The 25,472-nt window shown below is 40.6% G+C and overlaps 2 protein-coding genes across 5 annotated transcripts; one reads left to right on the forward strand and one right to left on the reverse strand.

Moving 5' to 3' along the window:
- Positions 1-4,121: 4,121 nt before the first annotated feature.
- clic5a (chloride intracellular channel 5a) lies at positions 4,122-7,681 on the reverse strand. Of its 2 annotated transcripts, XM_020054210.1 has the most exons (7): positions 7,508-7,589; positions 6,651-6,676; positions 6,279-6,388; positions 6,078-6,203; positions 5,706-5,812; positions 5,444-5,625; positions 4,122-5,164 (listed from the first exon to the last, which is right to left on the reverse strand). In XM_020054210.1, exons 3-7 carry the CDS (start codon positions 6,332-6,334, stop codon positions 5,000-5,002), a joined length of 636 nt encoding a protein of 211 aa, XP_019909769.1. In that variant the 5' UTR covers positions 6,335-6,388; positions 6,651-6,676; positions 7,508-7,589; the 3' UTR covers positions 4,122-4,999. The 2 variants fall into 2 exon arrangements, with proteins under 2 accessions (XP_019909769.1, XP_010861962.1); XM_010863660.5 differs by lacking the exon at positions 6,651-6,676 and having other exon boundaries at positions 7,508-7,681.
- Positions 7,682-11,192: 3,511 nt separating this feature from the next.
- enpp4 (ectonucleotide pyrophosphatase/phosphodiesterase 4) lies at positions 11,193-25,461 on the forward strand. Of its 3 annotated transcripts, none has more exons than XM_020054209.3 (8): positions 11,193-11,512; positions 15,657-15,924; positions 16,087-16,371; positions 19,258-19,371; positions 20,005-20,203; positions 20,306-20,476; positions 20,679-20,948; positions 23,527-25,461. In XM_020054209.3, the coding sequence occupies exons 2-8, from the start codon at positions 15,658-15,660 to the stop codon at positions 23,628-23,630; spliced, it is 1,410 nt and encodes a 469-aa protein (XP_019909768.1). In that variant the 5' UTR covers positions 11,193-11,512; position 15,657; the 3' UTR covers positions 23,631-25,461. The 3 variants fall into 3 exon arrangements, with proteins under 3 accessions (XP_019909768.1, XP_012992895.1, XP_010861961.2); XM_013137441.4 differs by having other exon boundaries at positions 11,194-11,464; XM_010863659.5 differs by lacking the exon at positions 11,193-11,512 and adding an exon at positions 11,522-11,585.
- Positions 25,462-25,472: the final 11 nt, after the last annotated feature.

Raw genomic sequence — 25,472 nt, forward strand, 5'->3', positions numbered from 1 at the left:
AGCCAGCAAGTGTTTAAAAGCCTGGTTTGAAAGTTGCCACAATCACACCTTAGATTTAGTCCTGTCATGAGAATTAGATATTGTAGATCTAATAATTTCTCCCCAAAATCCTGGATTATCGGATCACTGTCTTATTACATTTACCTTTAAAACAAGAAATCCACTTGCTCATCAAACAATGAGTTTCAAAAGGCGTACTATAAATTCTCGGACTACAAATACATTCCTTGATATTCTTACAAGTTAGGTCATTAACGACAGAGTAAATAAATCTGTAAACGATCAAATCGAAGATCTAAACTTAACACTGCGAAATACATTAGACAGTTGCACCACTAAAAACAAAAGAAATACGCAATAAGACAATACTAGAGCACTTAAGCAAGCCTACAGAAAATTGGAGCGAAAGTGGCGCTCCACCAAGTTGGAAGTATTTAGACTAGCCTGGATAGACAGTACACTACAATACCGAAAATCACTCACGTCTGCTCGATCAGCTTATTTCTCCAACCTAATTGAGGTGAACAAAAACAATCCAAAATTTCTCTTTGATACAGTTGCAAAGTTAACAAAAAAGCAAAACTTAGCAAGTGAAGTGGGTCTTCACTTTAGTTGTAATGAATACATGAACTACTTTGATGAAAAGATAATCACCATTAGAAAACAAATAACTTACTCCTCCTTAAATAGTTATGGTCCTCAAAATCTCAGTTGTACTAAAAATGTCCTGAACGTCCCTGACCAGGTGTCAATGGGGACACTTTTTGATACCGTATTGCTCGACACATTTACTAAATTTGTAATGAGTTCTAAACCCACAAACTCTCAGCTAGACCCGATTCCAACAAAATTACTTAAGGAGCTATATCCTGTGCTAGGTCAGCCAATGCTGAACATAATAAATTGCTCCCTTTCCTCCGGATTTGTACCAAACTCACTAAAAATAGCGGAAATTAAGCCTCTTCTAAAAAAATCGAATCTGGATCCCGACATATTCAACAATTATAGGCCAATATCGAACCTCCTGTTCCTCTCTAAAATCTTAGAAAAATGTGTTTCCCAACAACTGAATGCCTTCCTAAAGACAAATAACATTTATGAAATGCTCCAGTCCGGTTTCAGATCCCATCATAGTACTGAGACTGCACTCGTGAAGGTAACAAATTACCTTCTAATGGCCTCAGACAAAGGTTCTGCATCCATCCTGTTGCTTCTTGATCTTATTGCTGCTTTTGACACTATTGATCACTCCCTTCTCTTAGAGAGACTGGAAACCCATATTGGGCTATGTGGACATGTTCTAGCCTGGTTTAAATCTTATTTATCTGAAAGATATCAGTTCGTTAGTGTGGATGGCATATCCTCTGATAAGTCAAAGGTATGCTTTGGTGTTCCTCAAGGCTCGGTTCTGGGCCCATTATTGTTCTCACTATATATGCTCCCTCTGGGCAATGTAATCCGAAATGTAAACTTTCACTGTTACACTGATGACACACAGTTCTATATTTCAATGAAGCATGGAGAAGCCCCTAAATTAGCTACTTTGGAAGCATGCGTTTCAGATATTAGAAAGTGGATGACATAGAATTTCTTGCTCTTAAACTCAAGGAAAACAGAAATGCTTGTTTTAGGACCCAAGAAACAAAGAGCGTTGTTAACAGATCTCACTGTGAACCTCGACGGCTGCATGGTCGTATCCCCAAAAACTGTAAAAAACCTTGGCGTTACCCTTGACCCTAACCTCTCCTTTGAAGAACATATAAAATATGTCTCAAGAGTTGCCTATTTTCATCTTCGAAACATTGCAAAAATTAGAAATGTTCTATCAAAAACTGATGCAGAAAAATTAATCCATGCTTTCGTTACTTCTAGACTAGATTATTGCAATGCTCTTCTCTCTGGTTATCCAGACAAATTAATAAATAAACTTCAATTAGTGCTGCACACAGCTGCTAGAATCCTAACTAGAACAAAAAAATGTGAACACATTACTCCTGTCCCATCGTCCTTACACTGGCTGCCTGTTAGTGTTAGGGCTGATTTTAAGGTTTTACTCTTAACCTATAAATCAATACATGGACTTGCTCCTACTTACCTTGCTGAAATGATCCAGCCATACATACCTACACGTTACCTACGATCGCAAGATGCAGGCCTTTTAATTGTACCTAGAATTTCTAAACAAACAGCTGGCGGCAGGGCCTTTTCTCATAGAGCTCCACTACTGTGGAATGATCTGCCAATTAAGGTTAGAAATGCAAACTCAGTGCAAACTTCCAAGTGTCTACTAAAAACCCATATCTACAGCACGGTTTATTATTAGGTGTGGCCTGGCCCGGGGGCTTGAAGGTGACCAGTAGGCTTGATACTGTCCACCCTTGCTGGATGCCCTCCCTCCAATGCCTTTCGGGGGAAGAGTCACTGGCTTGTTGTTGACTCTCTGTTGCGCACTTGTGCAATTGGGCTGTACGCTGCTGGCAATACTCTGCCCTCATTCAGGGGGGTTGCGGTTGGTGGGTGTCCATTTGGTTGATGCCTGGCAATGTGGGTGGATTGATTTCCTGCCTGTTGGGCCCTGTACGGGACCTCCCCCGGGTAGGGTTCCAAGGTGTTACGCTGCTATATTATTGTGCTGGGGGATATGAGGAATGCACTTTCTAACTTTTCTCTGTCTCCTCCAGTTGAAAATTTTAGGAGGAGATGAGGTCCTGGTCCACACCTGCGGAGTACCTGGTTTGCGGGGCCCGTTGCTGTCCCTGTCCTTGTCCACCTGGTCATACTTTTGACCTAGTCTAAAATCAAATAGACTCCGGATTTAGCCCAGAGAAAATTATTAATTATTCCAATTGGACTCATAATATCTCACCCGGCACAGCCAGAAGAGGACTGTTCACCCCTCTGAGCCTGGGTCCTCTCTAGGTTTCTTCCTAAAATTCGGCCTTCTTAGGGAGTTTTTCCTAGCCACTGAAATTCAACACTACTGTTGTTTGCTCCTTGGGGTTTAAGGCCGGGTGTCTCTGTAAAGCACTTTGTGACAAAGTGTATCTCTACTGAAGCTCAAATTCCTGGAAAAGTTCATTCTGGTACTGATAGAAAAGTGTAAGAACACACAGTGCATTGCAGCCCATGCTGACCCCTGTCCACTGACGAAAGTACCTACAATGGGCACGTGGCCATCAGATCTGTACCACAGAACAATGGAAGAAGGTGGCCTAGTGTCCACATTGGGTGCGTGTGTGGTTCTTACCTGGAGAACACGTGGCACCAGGATGCATTATGGGAAAGAGGCAAGCTGGTGGAGGTAGTGTGATGCTTTGGGCAATGTTCTGCTGGGAAACCTTGGGTCCTTCCATTGATGTGGATGTTACTTTGAAATGTGCCAACTACCTGAGCATTGTTGCAGACCATGTGCACCCTTTCGTGGCAATGATATTCCCTGATGGCACTGGCCTCTTTCAGCAGGGTAATGTGCCCTGTCACAAAGCAAAAAATGGTTTAGGAATGGTTTGTGGAACATAACAATGAGTTCAAGGTGTTGACTTGGCCTCCAAATTCCCCAGAACTCAATCCAACTGAGCATCGATGTGCTAGAATAACAGGTCTGTTCCATGGAGGCCCCACCTCGCAACTTACAGGACTTAAAATCTGCTGCTAACATCATGCTGCCCGATACCACAGCACACCTTCAGAGATCTAGTGAGTCCATGCCTCGACGGGTCAGGGCTGTTTTGGCGGCAAAAGGGAGACCCACAGAATATTAGGCAGGTGGTCATAATGTTATGGCTAATCGTTGTGTACTTAATTAACACTTAGGAAACTTTTAAAGTTATTTACAATATATTTGAGTCTATACTCAAATGTCTGAGTACATCAGGGGAAGGGTCAATTGACAATGTTGACAATTGCCAAAAAAGTAGTCACATGTTTTTTATCGGACATCAATTAAATGGTTTCTGTATGAATGCAGCTTCCCACACACAGTTGTTCACTTTGGTTATCATTGATTAGTAACAGTTAAGAGTCCAGTCAAAATATTGCTGAGAAAATATATGTATTATTAAAATGATAATTAGAACAATAATAGACACTAATTAACTCATTTTAAAACATGTACAATAAAATGAACACTTTGCTGTCAATCTCTGACTTAATTAAGCCTGGCATGGTTTTATCAATACACACTACACTTTGTGACAATAAGATGCTGTTACAATACACACTACTCTCAGTGACCATGGGCTGATTTTACAATACACACCACACTCTTTGACCACAGGATGGTTGTACAATACACTCGACTCTCTGTGACCACAGGATAGTTTTACAAAACACTCAATTCTCTGTGACCACAGGATGGTTTTACAATACACTCCACTCTGTGCCCACAGGATGGTTTTACAATACAAATGACACACTTTGACCACAGGATGGTTTTACAATACACTCCACTCTGTGACCACAGGATGGTTTTACAATACAAACTACATACTTTGACCACAGGATGGTTTTACAATACATACGACACTCTTTAACCACAGAATGGTATAGTCTGAGAGAAAACACTTTGGCTTGCACTTAAATTCATCAACCTAGAATTAATTTATCATCAGGCCATTCACTGTATTCAAATGTGGCTGACTAGACTGTGCTATCAATGCTGTGTTCTTCCATGTACTTATAAAAACAAAGAAAAAAAGGAAATATAAATAATTAAAATGCAACATAATCCTAAATTAACTTAATATTGCTATATTAACATGTAATATTCTTGCTATGCTGTCTTTGTTTTTGTGTCTGATTGGAAGTGGAACTTAAAGAAAAAGTATGAAACTACAGAACTGTAAATGAAAGGAGGTTTTATGTTGCCTGGGTTATTTTATGAAATTAAATGAACCAGGATTTGTTTCTCTGTCATTTTCTAGGTTGTAGGAAACCTACACAGGATTACACATCCACACATTGGGTGGGGTGTTCATTACTCCAACATCACTATGAATCATCAATTCGACAGCCTCTTGGCCACATCCAGATAAGCTAATTCTATCTCCGCGTCAGCAGCGCAGGTGTTGGTGAACTCATCCCGGCTGTAGGCATTCCCAAGATAACGCCATACACCACGCAGCTCTGCAGGGATCTCATAGTTACGGTATCGCTTAGCAACCACCTGGAGACCGAACACACACCATGGAGAAAATCACAATCCATTCATCCTTATAAACCTATAGGGGGGCTCAAAGGGATAGCATATATGGGCTGGTGTGTGTTCTCTGAGGTTTTAAGAGTTTAGCGCACAACAGTAAACCCTGGAAAAGACAGCTTGAAACTGATCTGAACAAAAACAACTTGGGAAAGAAAGGTACTGTATCTTCATACAGCACATTTCTGTGATCGGTTGAGAATCAATTTCTGTCTGTTTGAAGTCATACATGAATAAGAGTAATACCTTGACGACATGTAGTTTGGGCAGCAGGTTGCAGTCTGCCAGTGTTAGTGTGTCTCCGTCTAGATACTTCCTTACAGACTCCACCTCTGCTACATCTCTTCCCTCCTGCATCTCATTTGGCAGTGGGGACAGAAGAAACTTATCCAGCCTGGCTAATGCCTTGTTGAGACTTTTCTCTAGAACTGCAAGAGCACACATACATTACTTCACACACACAAACACCAGCAAATCTCCTAGATCAGCAGGGTTTGTGCATCTGTACCCGCATGGTTCTCTGGCCTGATGTTTTTGATATATGCTGAGAACTTGGCGAAGATGTCGTTTCCTGCTGTATTCGATTCCCGATTTTTTGCTGCCAGTTTAGGATACCTGAAGAAAACCAACATTTACACACACACACACACACACACACACACACACACACACACACAGTTGTGTATTTCGATCCTCCTGGGTACAGAAAACAACAAAATCCACATTTCCTAACCTTAACTCTAAACCTAAACCTAACCTTAACCTAACCCAACCTAAATTCTAACACTGGCACTAATTGTAAATTTGACCCTAAACTTAACCCCTAAGCTAAAAAGTTGGGACATTTTGTTTACATTCTTGACTGTATGTGTGTGTGTACCTGGGTGGAGCCAGCATGTCCTCTAGGTATTCTTCTATCTTATTGATGTCTGTCTTCACCTCTCCTTGGAACGTCAGAAAGGGAGGGTGTGTACCTGGAGCCAGGTTGTGCAGGTCTGCCGGTTTCCTATTGGACAACGAACACATTAAGGTTTGTTTGTCTCAGAATGTGAGAGTGAGTGTTAGTGTATGTGTGTGTTACCTCTTCAAGTCGACTGTAGTAACGTTGAAGACGACTCCTTTCAGCCAGAGGATCATAAAGAGACGCTGAGAAAATGGACAGTTCCCTATACTCTCCCCATCGCTCCCTGCCTACACACGCATTTACGCACGCACACACATACACACACACACACAACGTACACACACACATTAAAAACACCAGTGAAAATACACTTACTGAAATATAGCTTGAACAATACTATTTCTAAACCCTTTGTACACAAAATGCATGAATCTCAAAAAACAGTTCTATATAACCTTCAGGTTACTTTACTTAAAAATCCCTGCTCTTTACAATCAGGCCTGGTCAATGTGGCATCATGCACACACAAAAGCACACATGCACACTCACACAATGATGCGGACTGAAAGAAGATCCTGTAAGAAGAAACCAGACACATGAATAATATATCAATCTTCCATTACACACCTCACTGGACACACAACCCTAGAACCATCACACTACTACGTTCCTCCTGTACCCAACAAACTACCCCTAGAACTAACTCATTAACTATAACTACTACACTACTGCGTCCCGGAAGTATGAATTAACTCTCACTAGAACTACCTCATAAATGATAACTACCACACTATTAACGCTATACTAAACTAACAATTGTTACATCAAAAACTAGCTGAACATCTAAAAAAAAAATATATATGACCAACAACTATACTTATTACTCTTGCATCATTAGACCTGTATAGCAGGGAGATATGAAAGAGTTGAAACAATTCTCATGAGAATGAACCTACAAGCCACAAAGTGTTGGTGTCAGGTAGTCCAAATGTCCCCTGCCCCACCCACCCCTACCCCAACAAAACACACACACTAGAGCCACCGCATGACTTCACCATTTAACCAGTTAACCTCCAACTTTCACTGCTTAGATGACCAGAAATAATTCAGTAGATCTGATCTGTCTAACACCGTAAGAGACAGGGAAACGTATGGGAGAAAGGTGAAGGGGAGAGAAGGGGGAGTAAGGGGGTTGAGAGCAACACAAGCAGGCGTGTTGGATTACTGCAGCCCTGTGGAGGAAACAATAATATCAACAACACACACATACACATAGATACTCAAATACAAACACATACACCCGCTTGCACACACATAAAAACAGACAGACACAACGCAGTAGATAATTGTACTGATGTAAGACACAACTAATGAGCCTTATATACACATATATACACACACCCCACCTTGACAAAAAGTTCAATATCAGGGTCCTTCTCCTCTTCAGCTGCAGAGAGGTCAGTCATCTTCTGTGCTCTAACAGGTGTGTGTTATTCTCTGCAGAATTATGACTGTTTTCATCTGCAAGATGTAAGTGTTTTGTCTGATGGCCCAGTCACGTCTGTCCTGTTGTAGCCAGCAACTCCTGTGTATGCTGTGTTTTTGTGTGTCAGAGCTTCTGTCCTGACTGTGACTTTGTGTGTGTGTGTGTCTGTCTGTGTGTGTATGGGTGCATGCATGCCCTGGTTTGATTTGTACTTCAGCTGTCAGAATGAGCGTGTCGGTCAAAAATAGCTATAGAGAAAAGGGGATGAGGTTTCAGGAAGGAGAGGGGGAGAGAAGTCAACCGGTAGAGGGTGGAAAAGGAGAGGTGCTGTGGGATTGTAATGTAGTGAAAAAGAGGACAGGTACGGATGGCTCAGGTTCCTTTCCTTATCAACATAATTAGATCTGAAATGACAACCAGTCCATTATCCCACACACAAAAATAATATATTGGAATATATTTCAATAAAATGGAAACATATTGAAATGTTGGTTGAATACATTTATAAAATACAAGTATATTTAATTGTACAACCCCGTTTCCAAAATAGTTTGTTGTGTAAAATTGAAATAAAAACACAATGCAAAGATGTGCAAATCATTTAAACCCTATATTCAATAGAAAATAGTACAAAGACAACATATCAAATGTTTAAAATAAAAATGTTTATTGTTCCTTGAAAAAGGAATGACCATTTTGAATTTGATGCCAGCAACACATTTCAAAAAACCTGGTACAGGGACAACAAAAGACTGGAAAAGTTGTGTAATACAAAAAATGTACCTGGTGGAACATCTCACAACTAATTAGGTCAATTGGCAACAGGTCAGTAACATGATTGGGTCCAAAAAGAACATCCCAGATAAGATGAGTCTTTCAGAAGTAAAGATGGGGAGGTTCACCACTCTGTGAAAGACTGCAGGGGCAAATGCAACAATTTAAGAATGATATTTCTCAACCTAAATTGCAAAGAGTTTGGGGGTCTCATAATTTACTGTACATAATATCATTAAAAGATTTAGAGAATCCGTATGAATCTCTGTATGCAAGGGACAAGGCTAAAAACTAATTTTGAAAACCAAGATTTTCAATTAAATATATGGAAGAAATTATTTGCACATCATTGCATTCTGTTTTAATTTGCATTTAACGCAGCGTCACAAATGTTTTGGAAACAATGTTGTAAATGTTGATAAATATATTTGTAAAATATACCCCAGAACCTTCTCTAACCAGATTGTCATGTCAAGTCTCCTCTATATTGACATATACACTCACCTAAAGGATTATTAGGAACAACATCCTAATACTGTGTTTGACCCCCTTTTGCCTTCAGAATTGCCTTAGTTCTACGTGGCATTGATTCAACAAGGTGCTGAAATCATTCTTTAGAAATGTGGGCCCATATTGATAGGATAGCATCTTGCAGTTGATGGAGATTTGTGGGATGCACATCCAGGGCACGAAGCTCCCGTTCTACCACATCCCAAAGATGCTCTATTGGGTTGAGATCTGGTGACTGTGGGGGCCATTTCAGTACAGTGAACTCATTGTCATGTTCAAGAAACCAATTTGAAATGATTCGAGCTTTGTGACATGGTGCATTATCCTGCTGGAAGTAGCCATCAGAGGATGGGTACATGGTGGTCATAAAGGGATGGACATGGTCAGAAACTATGCTCAGGTAGGCCGTGGCATTTAAACAATGCCCGATTGGCACTAAGGGGCCTAAAGTGTGCCAAGAAAACGTCCCCCACACCATTACACCACCACCACCAGCCTGCACAGTGGTAACAAGGCATGATGGTTCCATGTTCTCATTCTGTTTACACCAAATTCTGACTCTACCATCTGAATGTCTCAACAGAAATCGAGACTCATCAGACCAGGCAACATTCTTCCAGTCTTCAATTGTCCAATCTTGGTGAGCTCGTGCAAATTGTAGCCTCTTTTTCCTATTTGTAGTGGAGATGAGTGGTACCCGGTGGGGTCTTTTGCTGTTGTAGCCCATCCGCCTCAAGGTTGTGCGTGTTGTGGCTTCACAAATGCTTTGCTGCATACCTCGGTTGTAACGAGTGGTTATTTCAGTCAAAGTTGCTCTTCTATCAGCTTGAATCAGTCGGCCCATTCTCCTCTGACCTCTAGCATTAACAAGGCATTTTCCCCCACAGGACTGCCGCATACTGGATGTTTTTCCCTTTTCAGACCATTCTTTGTAAACCATAGAAATGGTTGTGCATGAAAATCCCAGTAACTGAGCAGATTGTAAAATACTCAGACCGGCCCGTCTGGCACCAACAACCATGCCACGCTCAAAATTGCTTAAATCCCCTTTCTTTCCCATTCTGACATTCAGTTTTGAGTTCAGGAGATTTTCTTGACCAGGACCACACCCCTAAATGCATTGAAGCAACTGCCATGTGATTGGTTGATTAGATAATTGCATTAATGAGAAATTGAACAGGTGTTCCTAATAATCCTTTAGGTGAGTGTACACTGATGACCTAAAACATTATGACCACTCACAGGTGAAGCAAATGAATCATGAAAATGAAACATGAATCATCTCCTAACAAGGGCACATGACAAGGTCTGGGTAGTTTAGGTGTTAAGTGAACAATCAGTTCTTGCAGTCAATGTGTTGGATGCAAGAGAAATGGGCGGGAGTAAAGACCTGAGCGACTTTAACAAGGGCCGAATTGTTATGGCCAGATGACTGGGTCAGAGCATTTCTGAAACAACAAGGCTTGTGGGGGGCTTCCGGTCAGCAGTGGTGAATACCTACCATCAGTGATCCGAAGAGGGACCCACCACAAACACACTGACACGTTACCTAACTTAAATAAAAAATGAAATACTTTACTCATTTAAAATCTGCCATTTTACCAAAGAACTCTAATGGTCATGTTACTTTAATCTGCTAGGAAATTTGACACTATAGACTGCAATGTTGTATAGGAGGTTAGGTTGAAAGTACACAAACTTGTACATTGACCTTTTTTTTTTATGTACCTTGAAACCATTCCTTTTTGTGAAATGACTGTTTCGTTGCAACTCTATTCATAATAGAGTTAAATAATATTCATAATATTTTTATATATTTAAGTTTTTTAAGTTGTCTGATAAATAACTGTAATACCTTATTTTGCATTACAATATTTAAAGTATAATGGGGTTATTCAGTGTGATCCTAGCAACGCCTTTGTTCTCCAATATCTATTATTAGGTTCATGTAACCCCAAACAGGAAGTTTTTTTTTGTTGTTGTTGGTTAACATAGTGAACTAAACAGATAAATATTCGTTCTGCGATTTTATATATATATTTATAAACACAATTCACAATTTCCGTAGAACGACGCAAAAAGTGACATCATATTTTAAGTATTATTTTTCAAATGACATTAAAAGTTATAAAAGAAACATTATACAGGGAAACAAAATGACAAATGGAAACACTTAAACCAGTTATAAATAATTTAATTTAAAAGCGTGGATCAGAAAGTGTTAATAGATATTATATTGTTCAAGATCATTACGTTGAAAAACAAGCCTTTTGCCCGGCGCCCAATTGGCCAATAAGAAAGCGTTTTGGTGTTTACGCCTCACAGCGTGGTGTACACGGTTGTATAGAACGATTGGTTGAACGAGATGCTTGCGAGTTCTTCTATTTTGAGGAAGTAGAAGTAATTTTAAATAGAACATAATGAATTCAATCGACAAATGCTATTTTACCTAGAAGTAAGTGATAAATAGTCTATATAAAACCAAACGTTTGCTTTTGGAAGAATATGCACTGAGTTAGCAGCCCTTTAATAGAACGACAGTCAAATGAGAAAGCTGTGACACAGTTGCTAAGTGGATTTCCTGACAAACAAGGTGCGTATGAAGATTTTGCACAACCATTGAGCCGACAGGTTAACTACGGTACATGTTATAAACTTTCTACTTCAGCTATAGGTCTAGCAAACGTTTTAATTGTAATACTAGTCTTCCGAAGGTAAGATATAGATAACTAGCAACACAGCTAGCGATGTAATCAGTTCCTTGTCCGGAGTTTGTTCTGTTTTCAGGTGGTATGTAAATATCTAGCCCGTTTGCTGTCTCTCTTATCATGTAGCCTAAGTAATATACCAGTCACCGCCAGGACTTGGTTAGTTAACTTTCTGGATAAATAACTGTATTAAAGCCCAGTTTTCTAGAGGGGGTTTGTGCATCATAGCATTATAGCAGCATTCGCAGTCTGCTTGTATAGTATTTAATGTAGAATTCTAAATTTGCTACTGTACAACTGATAAATCTTACTTGATTCAGTGGAATGCTGGAATGCTGGACAACATATAGTAATAGCCTGCACACTGCGAAGTTTACTCTACATTACTGTCCATTTTATACACCATAATTAGAAACAATATGATTAAAAGTTTACATAACTATGTACAGTAGGTGGTGAGTATGCTGCGTACACAGATGGGTGACATATTACATAAAAAAACATATTGTCTCTGTAAGGTTTTGGGCAATCACAAACTGCCAGAACAGCTTCAGTGCGCCTTGGGATAGATTCTACTAATCTCTGGAACTCTGCTGGAGTCATGGAACACCATTCTTCCAAAAGATATTCCATCATCCAGTGTTTTGATGATGAAGATAGTGGAGAGTGCTAGGTGTTCAATTGGGTTTAGATCCGTTGACTGCAAAGGCCATTGCATAGGATGAACAGCACTTTCATACTTATCAAACCATTCAGTGACCCCCTCCTGCCCTGTGGATGGGGGCATTGTCATTCTGGAAGCGACCACTCCCATCAGGATATGTTTCTCCATTGGATAGAGGTGTTCACTCCGAATAACTTTAATGATTTGCAGTGACCCTTCACCAGGGTTTTTCCTGGCTGAAAATTAGTCATTGGTGGTACCCCAACCCATGCTACCCGACGCTGTACCTGACACCCCTCTGTGATATACTTTATATAATATCTGGCCACTTGAAAAATAAAACTATTATAGTGTTAAATCTGTTCTGTTGTCCATGTCCACCTGAGAATATAATGTACACTACAATGTCCTCCCTAATACAATAGCAACCAAAAAACAAGCAATACATCTGTTCTTTACATATTAACATGTTACATATTTGATCTATTTTTTAAAAATTGTGTAGGATGTAGGATTTTACCCTCGTCCTTTTTTTTTGCCTTTGAGCATCAAAACTATGATAGGAATCTAGGAATCACATAAAAAAATATGAAATCACTCATCAGGCTTTATAATTAATCACAGTCAATATTATTGCTGTCTGTTTTCATTGTTGTGCAATTTTTCTTGTTTACCTGTGTTCCTATTGATTTGACTTATATAGGCCTACATATTACTGCCTTGTTGTGTTGTTTTTTCCTCCATCCTTGCCTTGATGCCACATCACTTATCGCCCCCCCTCGACTTCCTTCAGCTGTAATGCCACTTGACTATGTGGCTTGCGCTCATCCAGCATCTTAACGTTCATTTATATTGTTGGGGACCGTAGCCTACATACCCTTATCAAATATTATTTTCACCAGTCATCTTTGTCTGTTTTGCAAACTCTATTGAAAAAAGATTCTACTAGACGTCTTCTGAAACATTAACAAATGTTATGTGGATTGGATGTAGTTTCGGTGTTATTTAGTTTTATTTAAATATTTTGACATGCTTGGGTGTAAAAGAACTAGGTTCCACTTGTTTTTCCGACGTTGCTCATCTGCGATGTCAGGACGGGCAAGGTTTTGTATGCAAGGTTGCCAGATCATTGACAGTAACCGTGAAATCCACGTAAACGCTATATCATCTATACAACCCTATCTGTAAATCCCAAGCCCATTAAAAATTGCCTAATTTTGGGAAACCTACCCATCTGGCAACACTGCCAATATGAAAAACTTTTCCTCCTATGTTCACATACGCTGCAGTATATCGCTGGTTGGCTGTTAAGCGTATGAGCACAAAATTATGTTTTACCATGCTGAAACCCAGAGGCAGTGTGAAATTCTCAGGAAGGCAGCCACCTTTGAGTTTTATATGCAGGAAAATCCCTGCCCTCTCTTCTAGGGACAAGTAGACCCAAACCATGCCAGAAAAAGGCCTTCTACAGCATAACAGAGTCAGACCCTCTGGACCCCACACTGTATGGGTCAAGCATTCAGGCCATGTATGTCCCATTGATCTAAATGCAGATGTAAATTTAGTCACTGTTCCTATTGAAACACTAACAGTTAAGAAGTCTTTGGGACTGAAACTCCTGCCATCCATGCCCTAATAATCCATCTTTCAAAGTCACTTAGGTCCTTTCCTCTTGCCAACTTGATCAAGGTCAACTGGGCCAGCTCAGCATCTTTATACATGCCGCAGAGCATGATTGGATGTTAATTGCTTAATTGTATCATGCAGTACACCTGTGTGGAAGCATTGGTTATGGTCCTCCACTCATTCATTCATGTTTTTCCTTTAATTTGTCACCTGACTGTATATAGACAGAGAGAGATATTTTCCTACATTTATCTCTACCCATCTTGTCCTCAATTCAGGTCTTCTACTTCTTGCCACTACAGCATCCCCATTCCATGTGTTCACCACTGTGGTTTGCTGTGGGCCTGGGGTTCTCAGGGAGATTGGCATTGTTGGCTCATGTTTGTAGAAGTTAGATTGTCATATTTGATATATATGTGAACAGTGTAGGAATAAATAGCCTTTTTAGTCCCCCAATTTTGCCATTGATTCCTCCTTATTCCATATTTGTTCATATTGTTTCTATAGGCTAATGCATCTTGATGTTTTGAAATCATACTTTTCTTTGAAGTATTGTAATTACCATCCAGTTTAGGATAAATGCTATTTTACCCTAATTTTATATAAAGATAGTTGACCTATAACAGTAGGTGGTACCCTGCTAATAATATGATTCAATATAGTCCATAATAATGTAATCAAACCCTATTGTAATTGTTGTGCCATTCATCTACAGACACATTCTTTCACTTTTTTTTAATAATGGATTTCAACTGTTCTGCTGTTTTGCTTGTATTTTTTTTCATAGCCCAACTCTGACTGGTGACTTTCCTAAACTTTTTCTCAGACTTGTGTTGAAAGCTTCTTGGTCTTCATGGTGTGCTTGTTTATGCCATCTGCCATACTATGGGGCCTTCCAGAAACCAGTGTATTACCAGTGTGATAATGTGACACTTTAATTTCACACTCTAGTGGACTCTATTCAACTAATTATATGACCTCGGAACGAAATTGGCTGCACAACAGCTTATTTCATAGATAAGGGGGTGAATACTTATGCAATCAAGACATTTCAGTTTTCAATTTGTAGTTAATAAAAAGTTGAATATATTGTTTTCTGACATCAACATTATATAATAGATTGTGCTCATCAGTGGAATGAATCCACTTAGTTTTAGATGTAATAATACAAATGTGAAAGTCCTTGATGGGTGAATAATTACGCAATCCATTGTATTTTTTGCATCCAGTGAAGGTTATTAGCCTGAAGACGAGAGACAGTCTAATTTCATATGAGCATGTTTTGTTCACTTTCCCTGCCTCAATTTATTTCAAACTTTTTTAAATGCAAGTCAGAAGGAGTGGAGGAGTGATCCTTGAGGAATTAAATGCCAGTGAGAGGGAACATAATTTTTCTCAGAATTAAAACAATAAGCACCGGGATGTATATTATCAATCTCATAGGAATGCTTTATAATGTCTTATAGGTGTCTACTCTATGCCCTAATCAAAAGATAAGGCAGTGGCACACAATTATAGGCCTTGCAACCACTTGGCACTCCTCTTACTCACCTTATACTGTGTTTTGTTGACCACTCATGGCTACCGTCTAGCATTTCGTCTTGTTTTTTCTCTAGTCACTAGACGTCAGCTCTGAGCCAATCAGAAAACAGGAGAAGAAATCACTAGTAAAGGTCAATGAGAGTGAGAAAAATGAGTTTCTATTGCAAGCGCAAAACTGAGTCTACCTAGTGTTCCCTCCTGAATAGTCAGTGTGAATGTGACAATTCTCTCACCTTTTTTTTTAGGATGTTGGTCCTGCTGTACTTCCTCTTCACACTCTCCTTATTGGCTGCTTCAGCAGTGCAGACAGGAAATGGCAGCAGTGAAGTAGGATCCAAGGCAGACAGTGCAGCCCCAATTCCAGTACTGCTGGTGTCATTTGATGGTTTCAGAGCGGACTACCTCAAACGGTTCCCTCTACCCAACCTAAAGCTCCTGTACTCACAGGGAGTCTTGGTGGAACAGATGACTAATGTCTTTATCACTAAGACCTTCCCCAACCATTACAGCCTGGTAATAAATAACCATTTAACTCAGATCTCTTACCCCTTGTAAGTTAATGAGGGGATGCATGCTCTTAAAATTATATGCCCAGAAAGCCTACTAAATGGGTAGCATGGGTATTTAGTCATAGATTAATTATAGCCAATTAACCTCTGACCATTGCCCTTCCAGGTTACAGGTCTGTATGCAGAGTCTCATGGTGTCATAGCTAGCAGCATGTATGACCCTGCAACCCAGAAGCACTTCACCACCTTCAATGATACTGACTCCTTCTGGTGGAACGAAGCCTCCCCAATCTGGGTCACTGCACTGGATTTTGGGTACAAGACAGGTGTGGCCATGTGGCCAGGATCAGACGTGGCAATCAGGAACAGAACAGCAACTCACTTCCTGCCCTATAACCGCTCTGTGTCCTTTAGTCAACGCTTGGCCAATGTCACCCACTGGCTTACTGGAGTACGTAAGCTTTATCCTCTGACCCCCGCAGTATTTTGTTGCGTTCCTTTGCTCAGTCGTTGCTGATGACTGACTGATAATACGGCACTTATATGACAGGTATTTTAAGGATGAGCTAACTGTCATGTAACGATTGTTATGAGCTGGCATTAACTCAAAAGAGAGGTGCTTACCAATGGAGAGTAATCTGTAGGCTATAAAAATGAGGAGTCACACAGTATGTTTAATCTCCCAGCGATTTAATTTCTATATAAGAATAATATTGTCTCCATCATGGTGCCTTTTTCATGGGTCAATCATGAATGCTTGAGACCAAGTTGTTTAGACAGTGGATTGAGTGCCACCAATGACCAAAGATGTTAGGGTTAGTAACTATGGGTCGTAGTAAACGTGGTGATTATTTGTAATTGAAAAAAAATTATTAAACATTTTGAATATTAGGACATTATTTTATCATTTAAATGATCAGATATAATATTATATACAGAATTTTTTGTTTACATTTTCCATTTAATTCTGTCTTTGTTACATAAAAAATAAATGATTACAGAAATATGCAACATCATTTGTACAAGCTCACCAGCCTGATCAGATGATGTTGTTGATCTTTATTCTGCTAGAGGAATGGCTGTTTGGAGTTTTCTAAAGGTTCTGCGCATGTGCGGATTACAATTTTCCCCCGTGTTTATTCTTTACATACAGTCTATTCTACTTGTAGAGATCAAGCTACTCTAGTCTGCCACCTGCGTCGATACAGTTACTAGAATGTATTTTGTGAGGAGCATAGGCCTGGCGCTAGAACCTACTTGTTGGATGGGCATTTGATTTCCATGGGCTGGCACATCTATCATATCAATGTAGAATAGTAAATTCAGCAAGAGGGACAAAAAGAAAATAATTTTTGCATGCATGGCTTATTGAGGCTATATAATAGTCAAATACACAGCTGTCAATCAAATTCGAATGTACTTAGTAATTGCAGTAGTTACACATTCTTTGTAGCTTAGTGATCACACAACTTAATAAAGCACGTTTTCGATCGCATTTGCAGATGAAGGCAAGAGAGCTACATTTCCAATTAGTTAAGTGCAGTATTGGGAAGCATCTTATCCTATCTATTTTTGTGGGGCAAAGCATTTGCCCCCCAACACCCCTCCGTGTCGCCAGGTCTGGAGGAGCACACCTTCCATTGAAGGTTATAGTTTACCCACTGAAGTCGTTTATAACGCCAAACAGGTCCAGACCCTGTTTTGGATTACAAGTATCCAGGTAAAGTTCCCTAAGATGGTTTCTGTCAGTTTGTGCAGTCATTTTTCAGTTGCGCAAACCCATAGTTTAATTAGCTGTCACAGAGAATGCCTCAGGTTAACAAACATTGGCAGTACAATGGGTCGTACTGAAGAGATCAGTGACTTAAAACGTGGCACTGTCATAGGATGCCACCTTTGCCACAAGTAAGCTGGTGAAATTTCTGCCCTACTGGATCTGCCCCAGTTAACGCTAAGTGCTGTAATTGTGAATTGGAAGCATCAAGGAGCAACAACAGCCCAACCACAAAATGGTAGACTATGCAAACACTGAGTGGGGCCACCAGGAGCTGAAGCACATAGCATGTATAAATCACCTAAAACCTTTTGCATCACTCACCACAGAGTTCCAAACTGCCTCTGCAAACAACATTAGCACAAGAACTGTGTGTCAGGAACTTCACGAAATGGCTTTCCATTGCCGACCAGCTGTACGCATGCCTTACATCAACATGCGCAATGCCAAGTGTTGGCTGGAGTGGTGTAAAGCCTGCCTCCCCTGGACTCTGGAGCTGTGGAAATGTGTTCTGTGGAGTGATGATTCATGCTTCACTCTGGGAATCTGATGGTAGACTATGGATGTGGCGGATGCCAGGAGAAGGCTACCTCCTGAAATGCATAGGACTTACTGTACATTTTGGTGGAGGAGGGATAATAGTCTGGTGCTGTGTTTCAGAGCCCCTGTGCACCAAGCAGGCTCCATAAAAACATGGTTCGACAAGGTTGGTGTGGAGGAACTTGAGTGGCCTGACAGAGCTGTGACCTCAACCCCATTGAACACCTTTGGGATGAATGGGAACGACAATTGAGAGCCCAACATCAGTGCCTGAACTCACATGCTGTTTTGACTGAATAGGCACAAATTTCCATAGAGACACTCAAATCTTGTGGAAACCTTTCCCAGAAGAGTGCCAGCTGTTATAGCTGGAAAGGAGTGGCCAACTCCATGTAATGGTCAGGTGTCCACATACGTTTGACCATATGCCATCATGCTATTTATTCCGTTTCTCCATATGCCATACCTGTAAGGTACGTAGATTATCTTGGCAATAGAGAAATGCTTACTAACAGGTATGTAAACATATTAAATATATATATATATATATATATATATATATATATATATATATATATATATATATATATATATATATATATATATATATATATATATATAGGGTCAACATTGTAGGATTATTCAGTATATTAACCATTTGGGCTACATCAGCTTTAGTTAGTTGGGATACATTTTAAACTGAGTGATAGTAAACACATTTTAGAGCGTATTCTGTTAACTGTAGATAAATTGCCTCTGTTTATTTTCCCAAGTGGCACTTGCTGTTTAACATGGTCCGCCCATGCGCAGAAATGTTGGGAAATTCTGCACATTTGGTTTGATGGAATTACAGTACCGAAAAAGTTGGATCTCCAGCCATTCCACCTTATTACTCTGGCCCTAGAAATTATTCACCCTTCTTGGACTTTACTTCATCTTGCAATTGATGTGCAGGGTGACGTAACCATTATTTTCACTGAAAAATTATTTTAAGTTACGCCTTCATTCCTGTTTCTATACCAGGGTGAAGGGGAGGATCCAGTGTCATTTGCGGCTCTGTACTGGGAGGAGCCAGACAAGACTGGTCACATGTATGGACCAGATGACGCCTCCTACATAGGACAGGCTCTTAAGGAGGTTTGTGACACATTGCATAACATTTTGCTGAATTCTGCTGGTTTCAGTTCTGCCAACCTGCACACATTCTGTGTGGCATCCACACCACTTCAGGTCAAAAATACGCTGGTATGATGTCATGCTCGATACAAAACTAATTTGATCTGCTTTCAGGTGCACACGCTTGATATATGCAGTGTCACTAGTTGTTGTTTTGTTTCTCTTTAACCTGCCAAGCTATCAACTATGTGTAGCCTATTTAGCGCATGCCATGCTTTGATGTCAAGTGTAGTGGATGGGAGCCCGTTGACTAGCAAGAACCCTGTGCAATTTTGCATGGCGTGTTTGTGACTGAACATGTTGTGTTTATGATGAGAGTCACTGCCTTTCAGCACACACCGCATCATTGTACTTAGGTGTTTGAATCCAGGTTGTGGCATACTGACAGTGCCCGGGGGGGCTAGCACAGGGTGTTGTGGTATTGTCTCAGTGTTTGTGGGTGTCTGAAAGGGCTGCCATGTCTTGCACGTTTATAGCCGTGGGGTCTGAGACTGGGATGTTGCAGCTCTGAAGTACTACTCAGAAAAGGGATTAAAGGTTTGCAAGTCTGTGATTTGAAACTGTACAGCATTATGTGTGTATGTGTTTTAACAGGTAGATGAAAATGTGGGTCTGCTGATGTCAGAGCTGAAGCGAGCTGGATTGTGGGGGCATGTCAACATCATTGTCACCAGCGACCATGGAATGGCTCAGTGTTCCACTGATCGTTTGATCAGACTGGACGAATGTCTGCATCCCGACAACTACACAGTAGTGGACCTAACACCTGTTGCTGCTATCATACCTAATGGAGGTACACACACACACACACACACACACACACACACACACAAACCCACACTTCCGTCAACCAGTTACAAACCTTTCACTCACAGTGTGTGTGCGTGTGTTTCAGACTCCAAAGCTGTGTTTTCCCTATTGAGTGGTTGCCATGACCACATGACTGCATACTTAAAGAAGGACATCCCTGATAGACTGCACTACAAGAACAACGACAGGATCCCGCCAATCATATTAATAGCTGATGAGGGATGGACTATCGTACAAAGGGGGGGGCTACCACGTTGTAAGGCTGTCACACACACTCAGACATACGTTTGCTCATGTCTACAGTTATTGTCATTCAAAATGTTGTCTCAGATCCATAACTCCAGAAACCTAACCATAACCTTAACTCATAATCCTAAACCAAAATGTATTTTTCAGTCGCCACAGGTTTGTAAAATGTGAACACACAACTAACTCTCTGGTCTTTATGTACCCTCCAGTGGGAGACCATGGCTATGACAACAATCTACACAGCATGCACCCCTTCTTGATTGCAGTAGGCCCGGGGTTCGTTCCCGGTTACCGTCTCCCGCACTTACAGAGTGTCGACGTCTACCCAATAATGTGTCAACTGTTGGGGTTGCCTCCAGGACCAAACAACGGATCGCTCTCCCAGGCACGCTGCTTCCTGGCTGGGATGGGCTGTGTTGACATCTCGCTAGTGGTGGGACTGGTGGTGGGGGTTCTGCTGGTTCTCACCACACTCACTGGTCAGTATGCTGGACGGTGTAATCATGTTGTAGGCAAAAAAAAAATGTATCAGTTGAGAGGGAATGTTAAACAAAAAGGTCTCATACAGGTGCTTAAAATCATAGAAAATTGGAAGTGTTTAGACTTCAAAAATGAAAAGGCAAATGGATTAAATTAAATTGCCTTAAACATGCCTGCTAAATGTAGGGAGTGACACGGCACTGGAATCCTCACCTAATGTAGGGGATATAACAGGATTCTGCTTTTGTAATGATAGCATGGCTAGTACACAACAATTATGAAGTATAGTAAAAACAACGCCCCGGTAAGTGGACAGCATCTTGCAAAGTCTGCAAGGAAGAGCTTCATTATGGTATAGCCATTATTTTCCAGCACTGCCTTAACCCTCTTGGGCATGGAGTTCACCAGAGCTTCACAGGTTGCCACTGGAGTCCCCTTCCACTCCTCCATGACGACATCACGGAGCTGGTGGATGTTAGAGACCTTGCGTTCCTCCACCTTCCGTTTGAGGATGCCCCACAGATGCTCAATAGGGTTTAGGTCTGGAAACATGCTTGGTCAGTTCATCACCTTTATCCTCAGCTTCTTTAGCAAGGCAGTGGTCGTCTTGGAGGTGTGTTTGGGGTCGTTATCATGTTGGAATACTGCCCTGCGGCCCAGTCTCTGAAGGGAGGGGCTCATGCTCTGCTTCAATATGTCTCAGTACATGTATGTCACAGTACAGGCATTCACGGTTCCCTCAATGAACTGTAGCTCCCCAGTGCCAGCAGCACTCATGCAGCCCCAGACCATGACACTTCCACCACCATGCTTGACTGTTGGCAAGACACACTTGTCTTTGCACTTCTTACCTGGTTGCCGTCACACACGCTTGACCTCATCTGAACCAAATACGTTTATCTTGGTCTCATCAGACCACAGGACATGGTTCCAGTAATCCATGTCCTTAGTCTGCTTGTCTTCAGCAAACTGTTTGCAGGCTTTCTTGTGCATCATCTTTAATAGAGGCTTCCTTCTGGGACAACAGCCATGCAGACCAATTTGATGCAGTGTGTGGGATATGGTCTGAGCACTGACAGGCTGTCACCCCACCCCTTCAACCTCTGCGGCAATGCTGGCAGCACTTATACGTCTATTTCCCAAAGACAACCTCTGGATATGGCGCTGAGCAGGTGCACTCAACTTCTTTGGTCGACCATGGCGAGGCCTGTTCTGAGTGGAACCTGTCCTGTTAAACAGCTGTATGGTCTTGGCCACCGTGCTGCAGCTCAGTTTCAGTGTCTTGGCAATCTTCTTATAGCATAGACCATCTTTATGTAGAGCAATTATTTTTTTCAGATCCTCAGAGAGTTCTTTGTCATGAGGTGCCATGTTGAACTTCCAGTGACCAGTATGAGGGAGTGTGAGAGTGATAACACCAAATTTAACTCACCTGCTCCCCATTCACACCTGAGACCTTGTAACACTAACGAGTCACATGACACCGGGGAGGGAACATTTCTAATTGGGTGCACTCACTTTTGTTGCCAGCGGTTTAGACATTAATGGCTGTGTGTTGTGTTATTTTAAGGGGACAGCAAATTTACACTGTACAAGCTGTACACTCACTACTTTACATTGTAGCAAAGTATCATTTCTTCAGTGTTGTCACATGAAAAGGTATAATCAAATATTTGCAAAAATGTGAGGGGTGTAGAAGTTCCTTAGACAGCAATTGTAGCTTTGAGTCTTCTTGGGTATGTCTATACCAGCTTCTTCCCCATGCTCTAAAAATACTTTAGGCAGTAGGTCATTTTCCTCAAAACTGGCTACGGTCTAGCCACTCTGCCATAAAGGCCTGATTGATGGAGAGCTACAGAGATGGCTGCAGGTTCTCAAATCTCTGCAGAGAAACTCTGCTGAATGGCCATTAGCTTCTTGGTCACCTCCCTGAGTTACTTATTTTGGCCAAACAGCCAGCTCTAGGTAGTCTTGTTGGCTACAAACGTCTTCCTTTTCACAATGATGGATTCCACTAAGTTCCTGGGAATGTTTTATACATTTTTCATTACTTTAGCCATCTCGGATGTCCATGGAGAGTTTCAGATTTTTGCTCTGACATGCTCTGTGAAATATAGGACCAAATAAGGGTCTATATATTTATATACATGAAATGTTTTAATTTTTTTATAATTTGGCACATTGTCCTTACTGGAATGTGTAGATGATTGGCAAAAAAAATTATGTAATCCAAAATGATGTTTTAGGTCTGTAACACAACAAACTGTGTAGAAAGTGAAGGGATCTGAATACTTTCCTAAGGTAGTGTATATTTACTTAAGACAGGTAATACAGATCATGACACCAAGTGTATACAACATATCGCAACACCATTTAGGGTTTTATAGCACAATAACATTGATTCTAGTATGTTGAAAGTATAATTTTGTTTGCTTTGCTCAGTGCAGAAAAGTTTTAAATGTCAAGGTTTAGTTTACCAAAGCATCAACGTGCTGAAAAACCTTTACAATGTATCTTAAAAGTGCTTGAATTTGACTTTTGAAAGTCCAGTATGAACAGATAGTCTTTCTCTTTCAGGTCTGTTTAAGTTGTGGAGGCCCGGGCGTCCGTTGTCTTCTCGTCCCTTCCAACGGCTGTCGATACAGGATGATGATGATGACGACGACCCTCTGCTGGACTAGGGCAATCAGGTCCCAGACCAACCAAAGACAAATCACCACCACACCCCAACAGCTGCAGTTGGCTCGTTAGTACAGACCTCTGCACTAACAAGTCAATAAAAATGAAATGCAGAAAGATATTGTTGCAACAGTAGTTGCTCACCTATCCTTATTTAAACAGTCTTCGGCCTTTAAATATAAAGCACAGGTGTACGGGTTTAAAACACATTTTTGATGGTCGGTGTTTTAAAAATCCAGGTCCTACACTTTCCAAACATTTTGCACTGAATAGGGTGTGGTGTCATTTCAGACACCGTACAACTCATTCACTGCTACCATTCTTAGGGTATATTCAAATGAATAGATAACACAACCTGGGGTTACTTGAATATGTCTATACAGAGAAACGATTCATGATGATATAATATTTGTTATAGACTGTGTGCAGAAATGCTACATTAACTGTTAAAGATTTGCCAGACAATCCTAAAAACAGACATTCTGTTAGAGAACTACATATGAGGTTCCCATATTGCCTTAGTTTATTTCTGTAGTAGTAACTTTCCTGATTGAATAGCAGTGATGTAATGTCATTGCATAAGTTAAAGGGTTTGTTAAATATAATGTTGACTGACAGAAGCTTTGTTTCTGCTGAAAATGTTTGTTAGCAAAGTTGATTATATTTAGGTGTGTGTGTGTGCACTTTATATTCAGCTAATGCATTGTATGGATTCCAGCTGATTTAAAAGGAGTCCTGCTCTGCTGTTAGATTCAGGGTCAAGTAAAAAAAAAAAAAAGAAGAAAGTTCTTAAAGTTACTTATTGCTTTTTTGAGAGGTCTGATTGTCTGTTGACTGTGTGTGTGTGTGTGTGTGTGTGTGTGTGTGTGTGTGTGTGCGTGCATGTTTCTGTCAGATGAGAAAGTGGGTCTGAAATCTCACACATGCATTTGAGATGTCTGAAGTCTCCATAATGTTACTAAAACCTGACATATCGCTCCCCAGTTGTTTGTTACCGGAGAACTGACTTCTGGCTCCGTGGTTAGGTTTATGTAGTGATGGCCAAACGAGGCTTCATTAGCATTATTTTAGCAGCAGAATATTATGCTGGCAGTACTCAGATTTTCTTTACCACATTTAAAGCCATCATTGGCATCATATAAGGCAATATAGTTAACCGTCTAGTCTGTCAAAAAAGAACAGACACAAACAATGTTTGAAACTGACATTAAACATAAAATGTAGTGACTAGATTGCTAACTGTATTGCCTTATATTTCAATGATGGCTTTTAATTTGAAGAAGAAATTCTCAGTTAGTGCTGCTAGCATAAAATCCTGCTGCTAGACGAAGAGTAATGAAGTCTCATATGGCCATCACTAGGTTTACGGAAAAGCTACAGTTGAGCATGGTGTTAGAATTGGTGTAACGTTTAGGTTTAGGCATAATGTGTAGGATATTGCGGTTAGGATTAGAGTTAGGTTAAGCTTAGGGTATAGGGTTTTCTGGGTTTCAGGTCCTCACAAGGATTCAAAATGAAGTGTGCTCCTTATCCATGTCTATACATACATGTAAGTCCCCACAAAGATATTAAAGGTTGGAAAATCAGGTCCCTGGTCTTTCATGATTAAATATCTGTAGTTGTGAAATGTGGATAGAAGTCAAATATCTGTTGTTACTATACCATAATAACCATGAGTCATAAGATTACTGAATTGTTACTATGCTGTTAACTATGGTTACTCTATTGTAATTCTATTGTTACTATGTCATTCTGTGGATGTGTGCCTCCAGAATGCTCATACTGCTCATACTGTCACTGAATAACACAAGTATAAAGTTAACCTGAATGTTGTCCACATCGTA

This window comes from Esox lucius, chromosome 15 (assembly GCF_011004845.1).
Source record: "Esox lucius isolate fEsoLuc1 chromosome 15, fEsoLuc1.pri, whole genome shotgun sequence".
NCBI classification, from domain to species: Eukaryota; Metazoa; Chordata; class Actinopteri; order Esociformes; family Esocidae; genus Esox; species Esox lucius.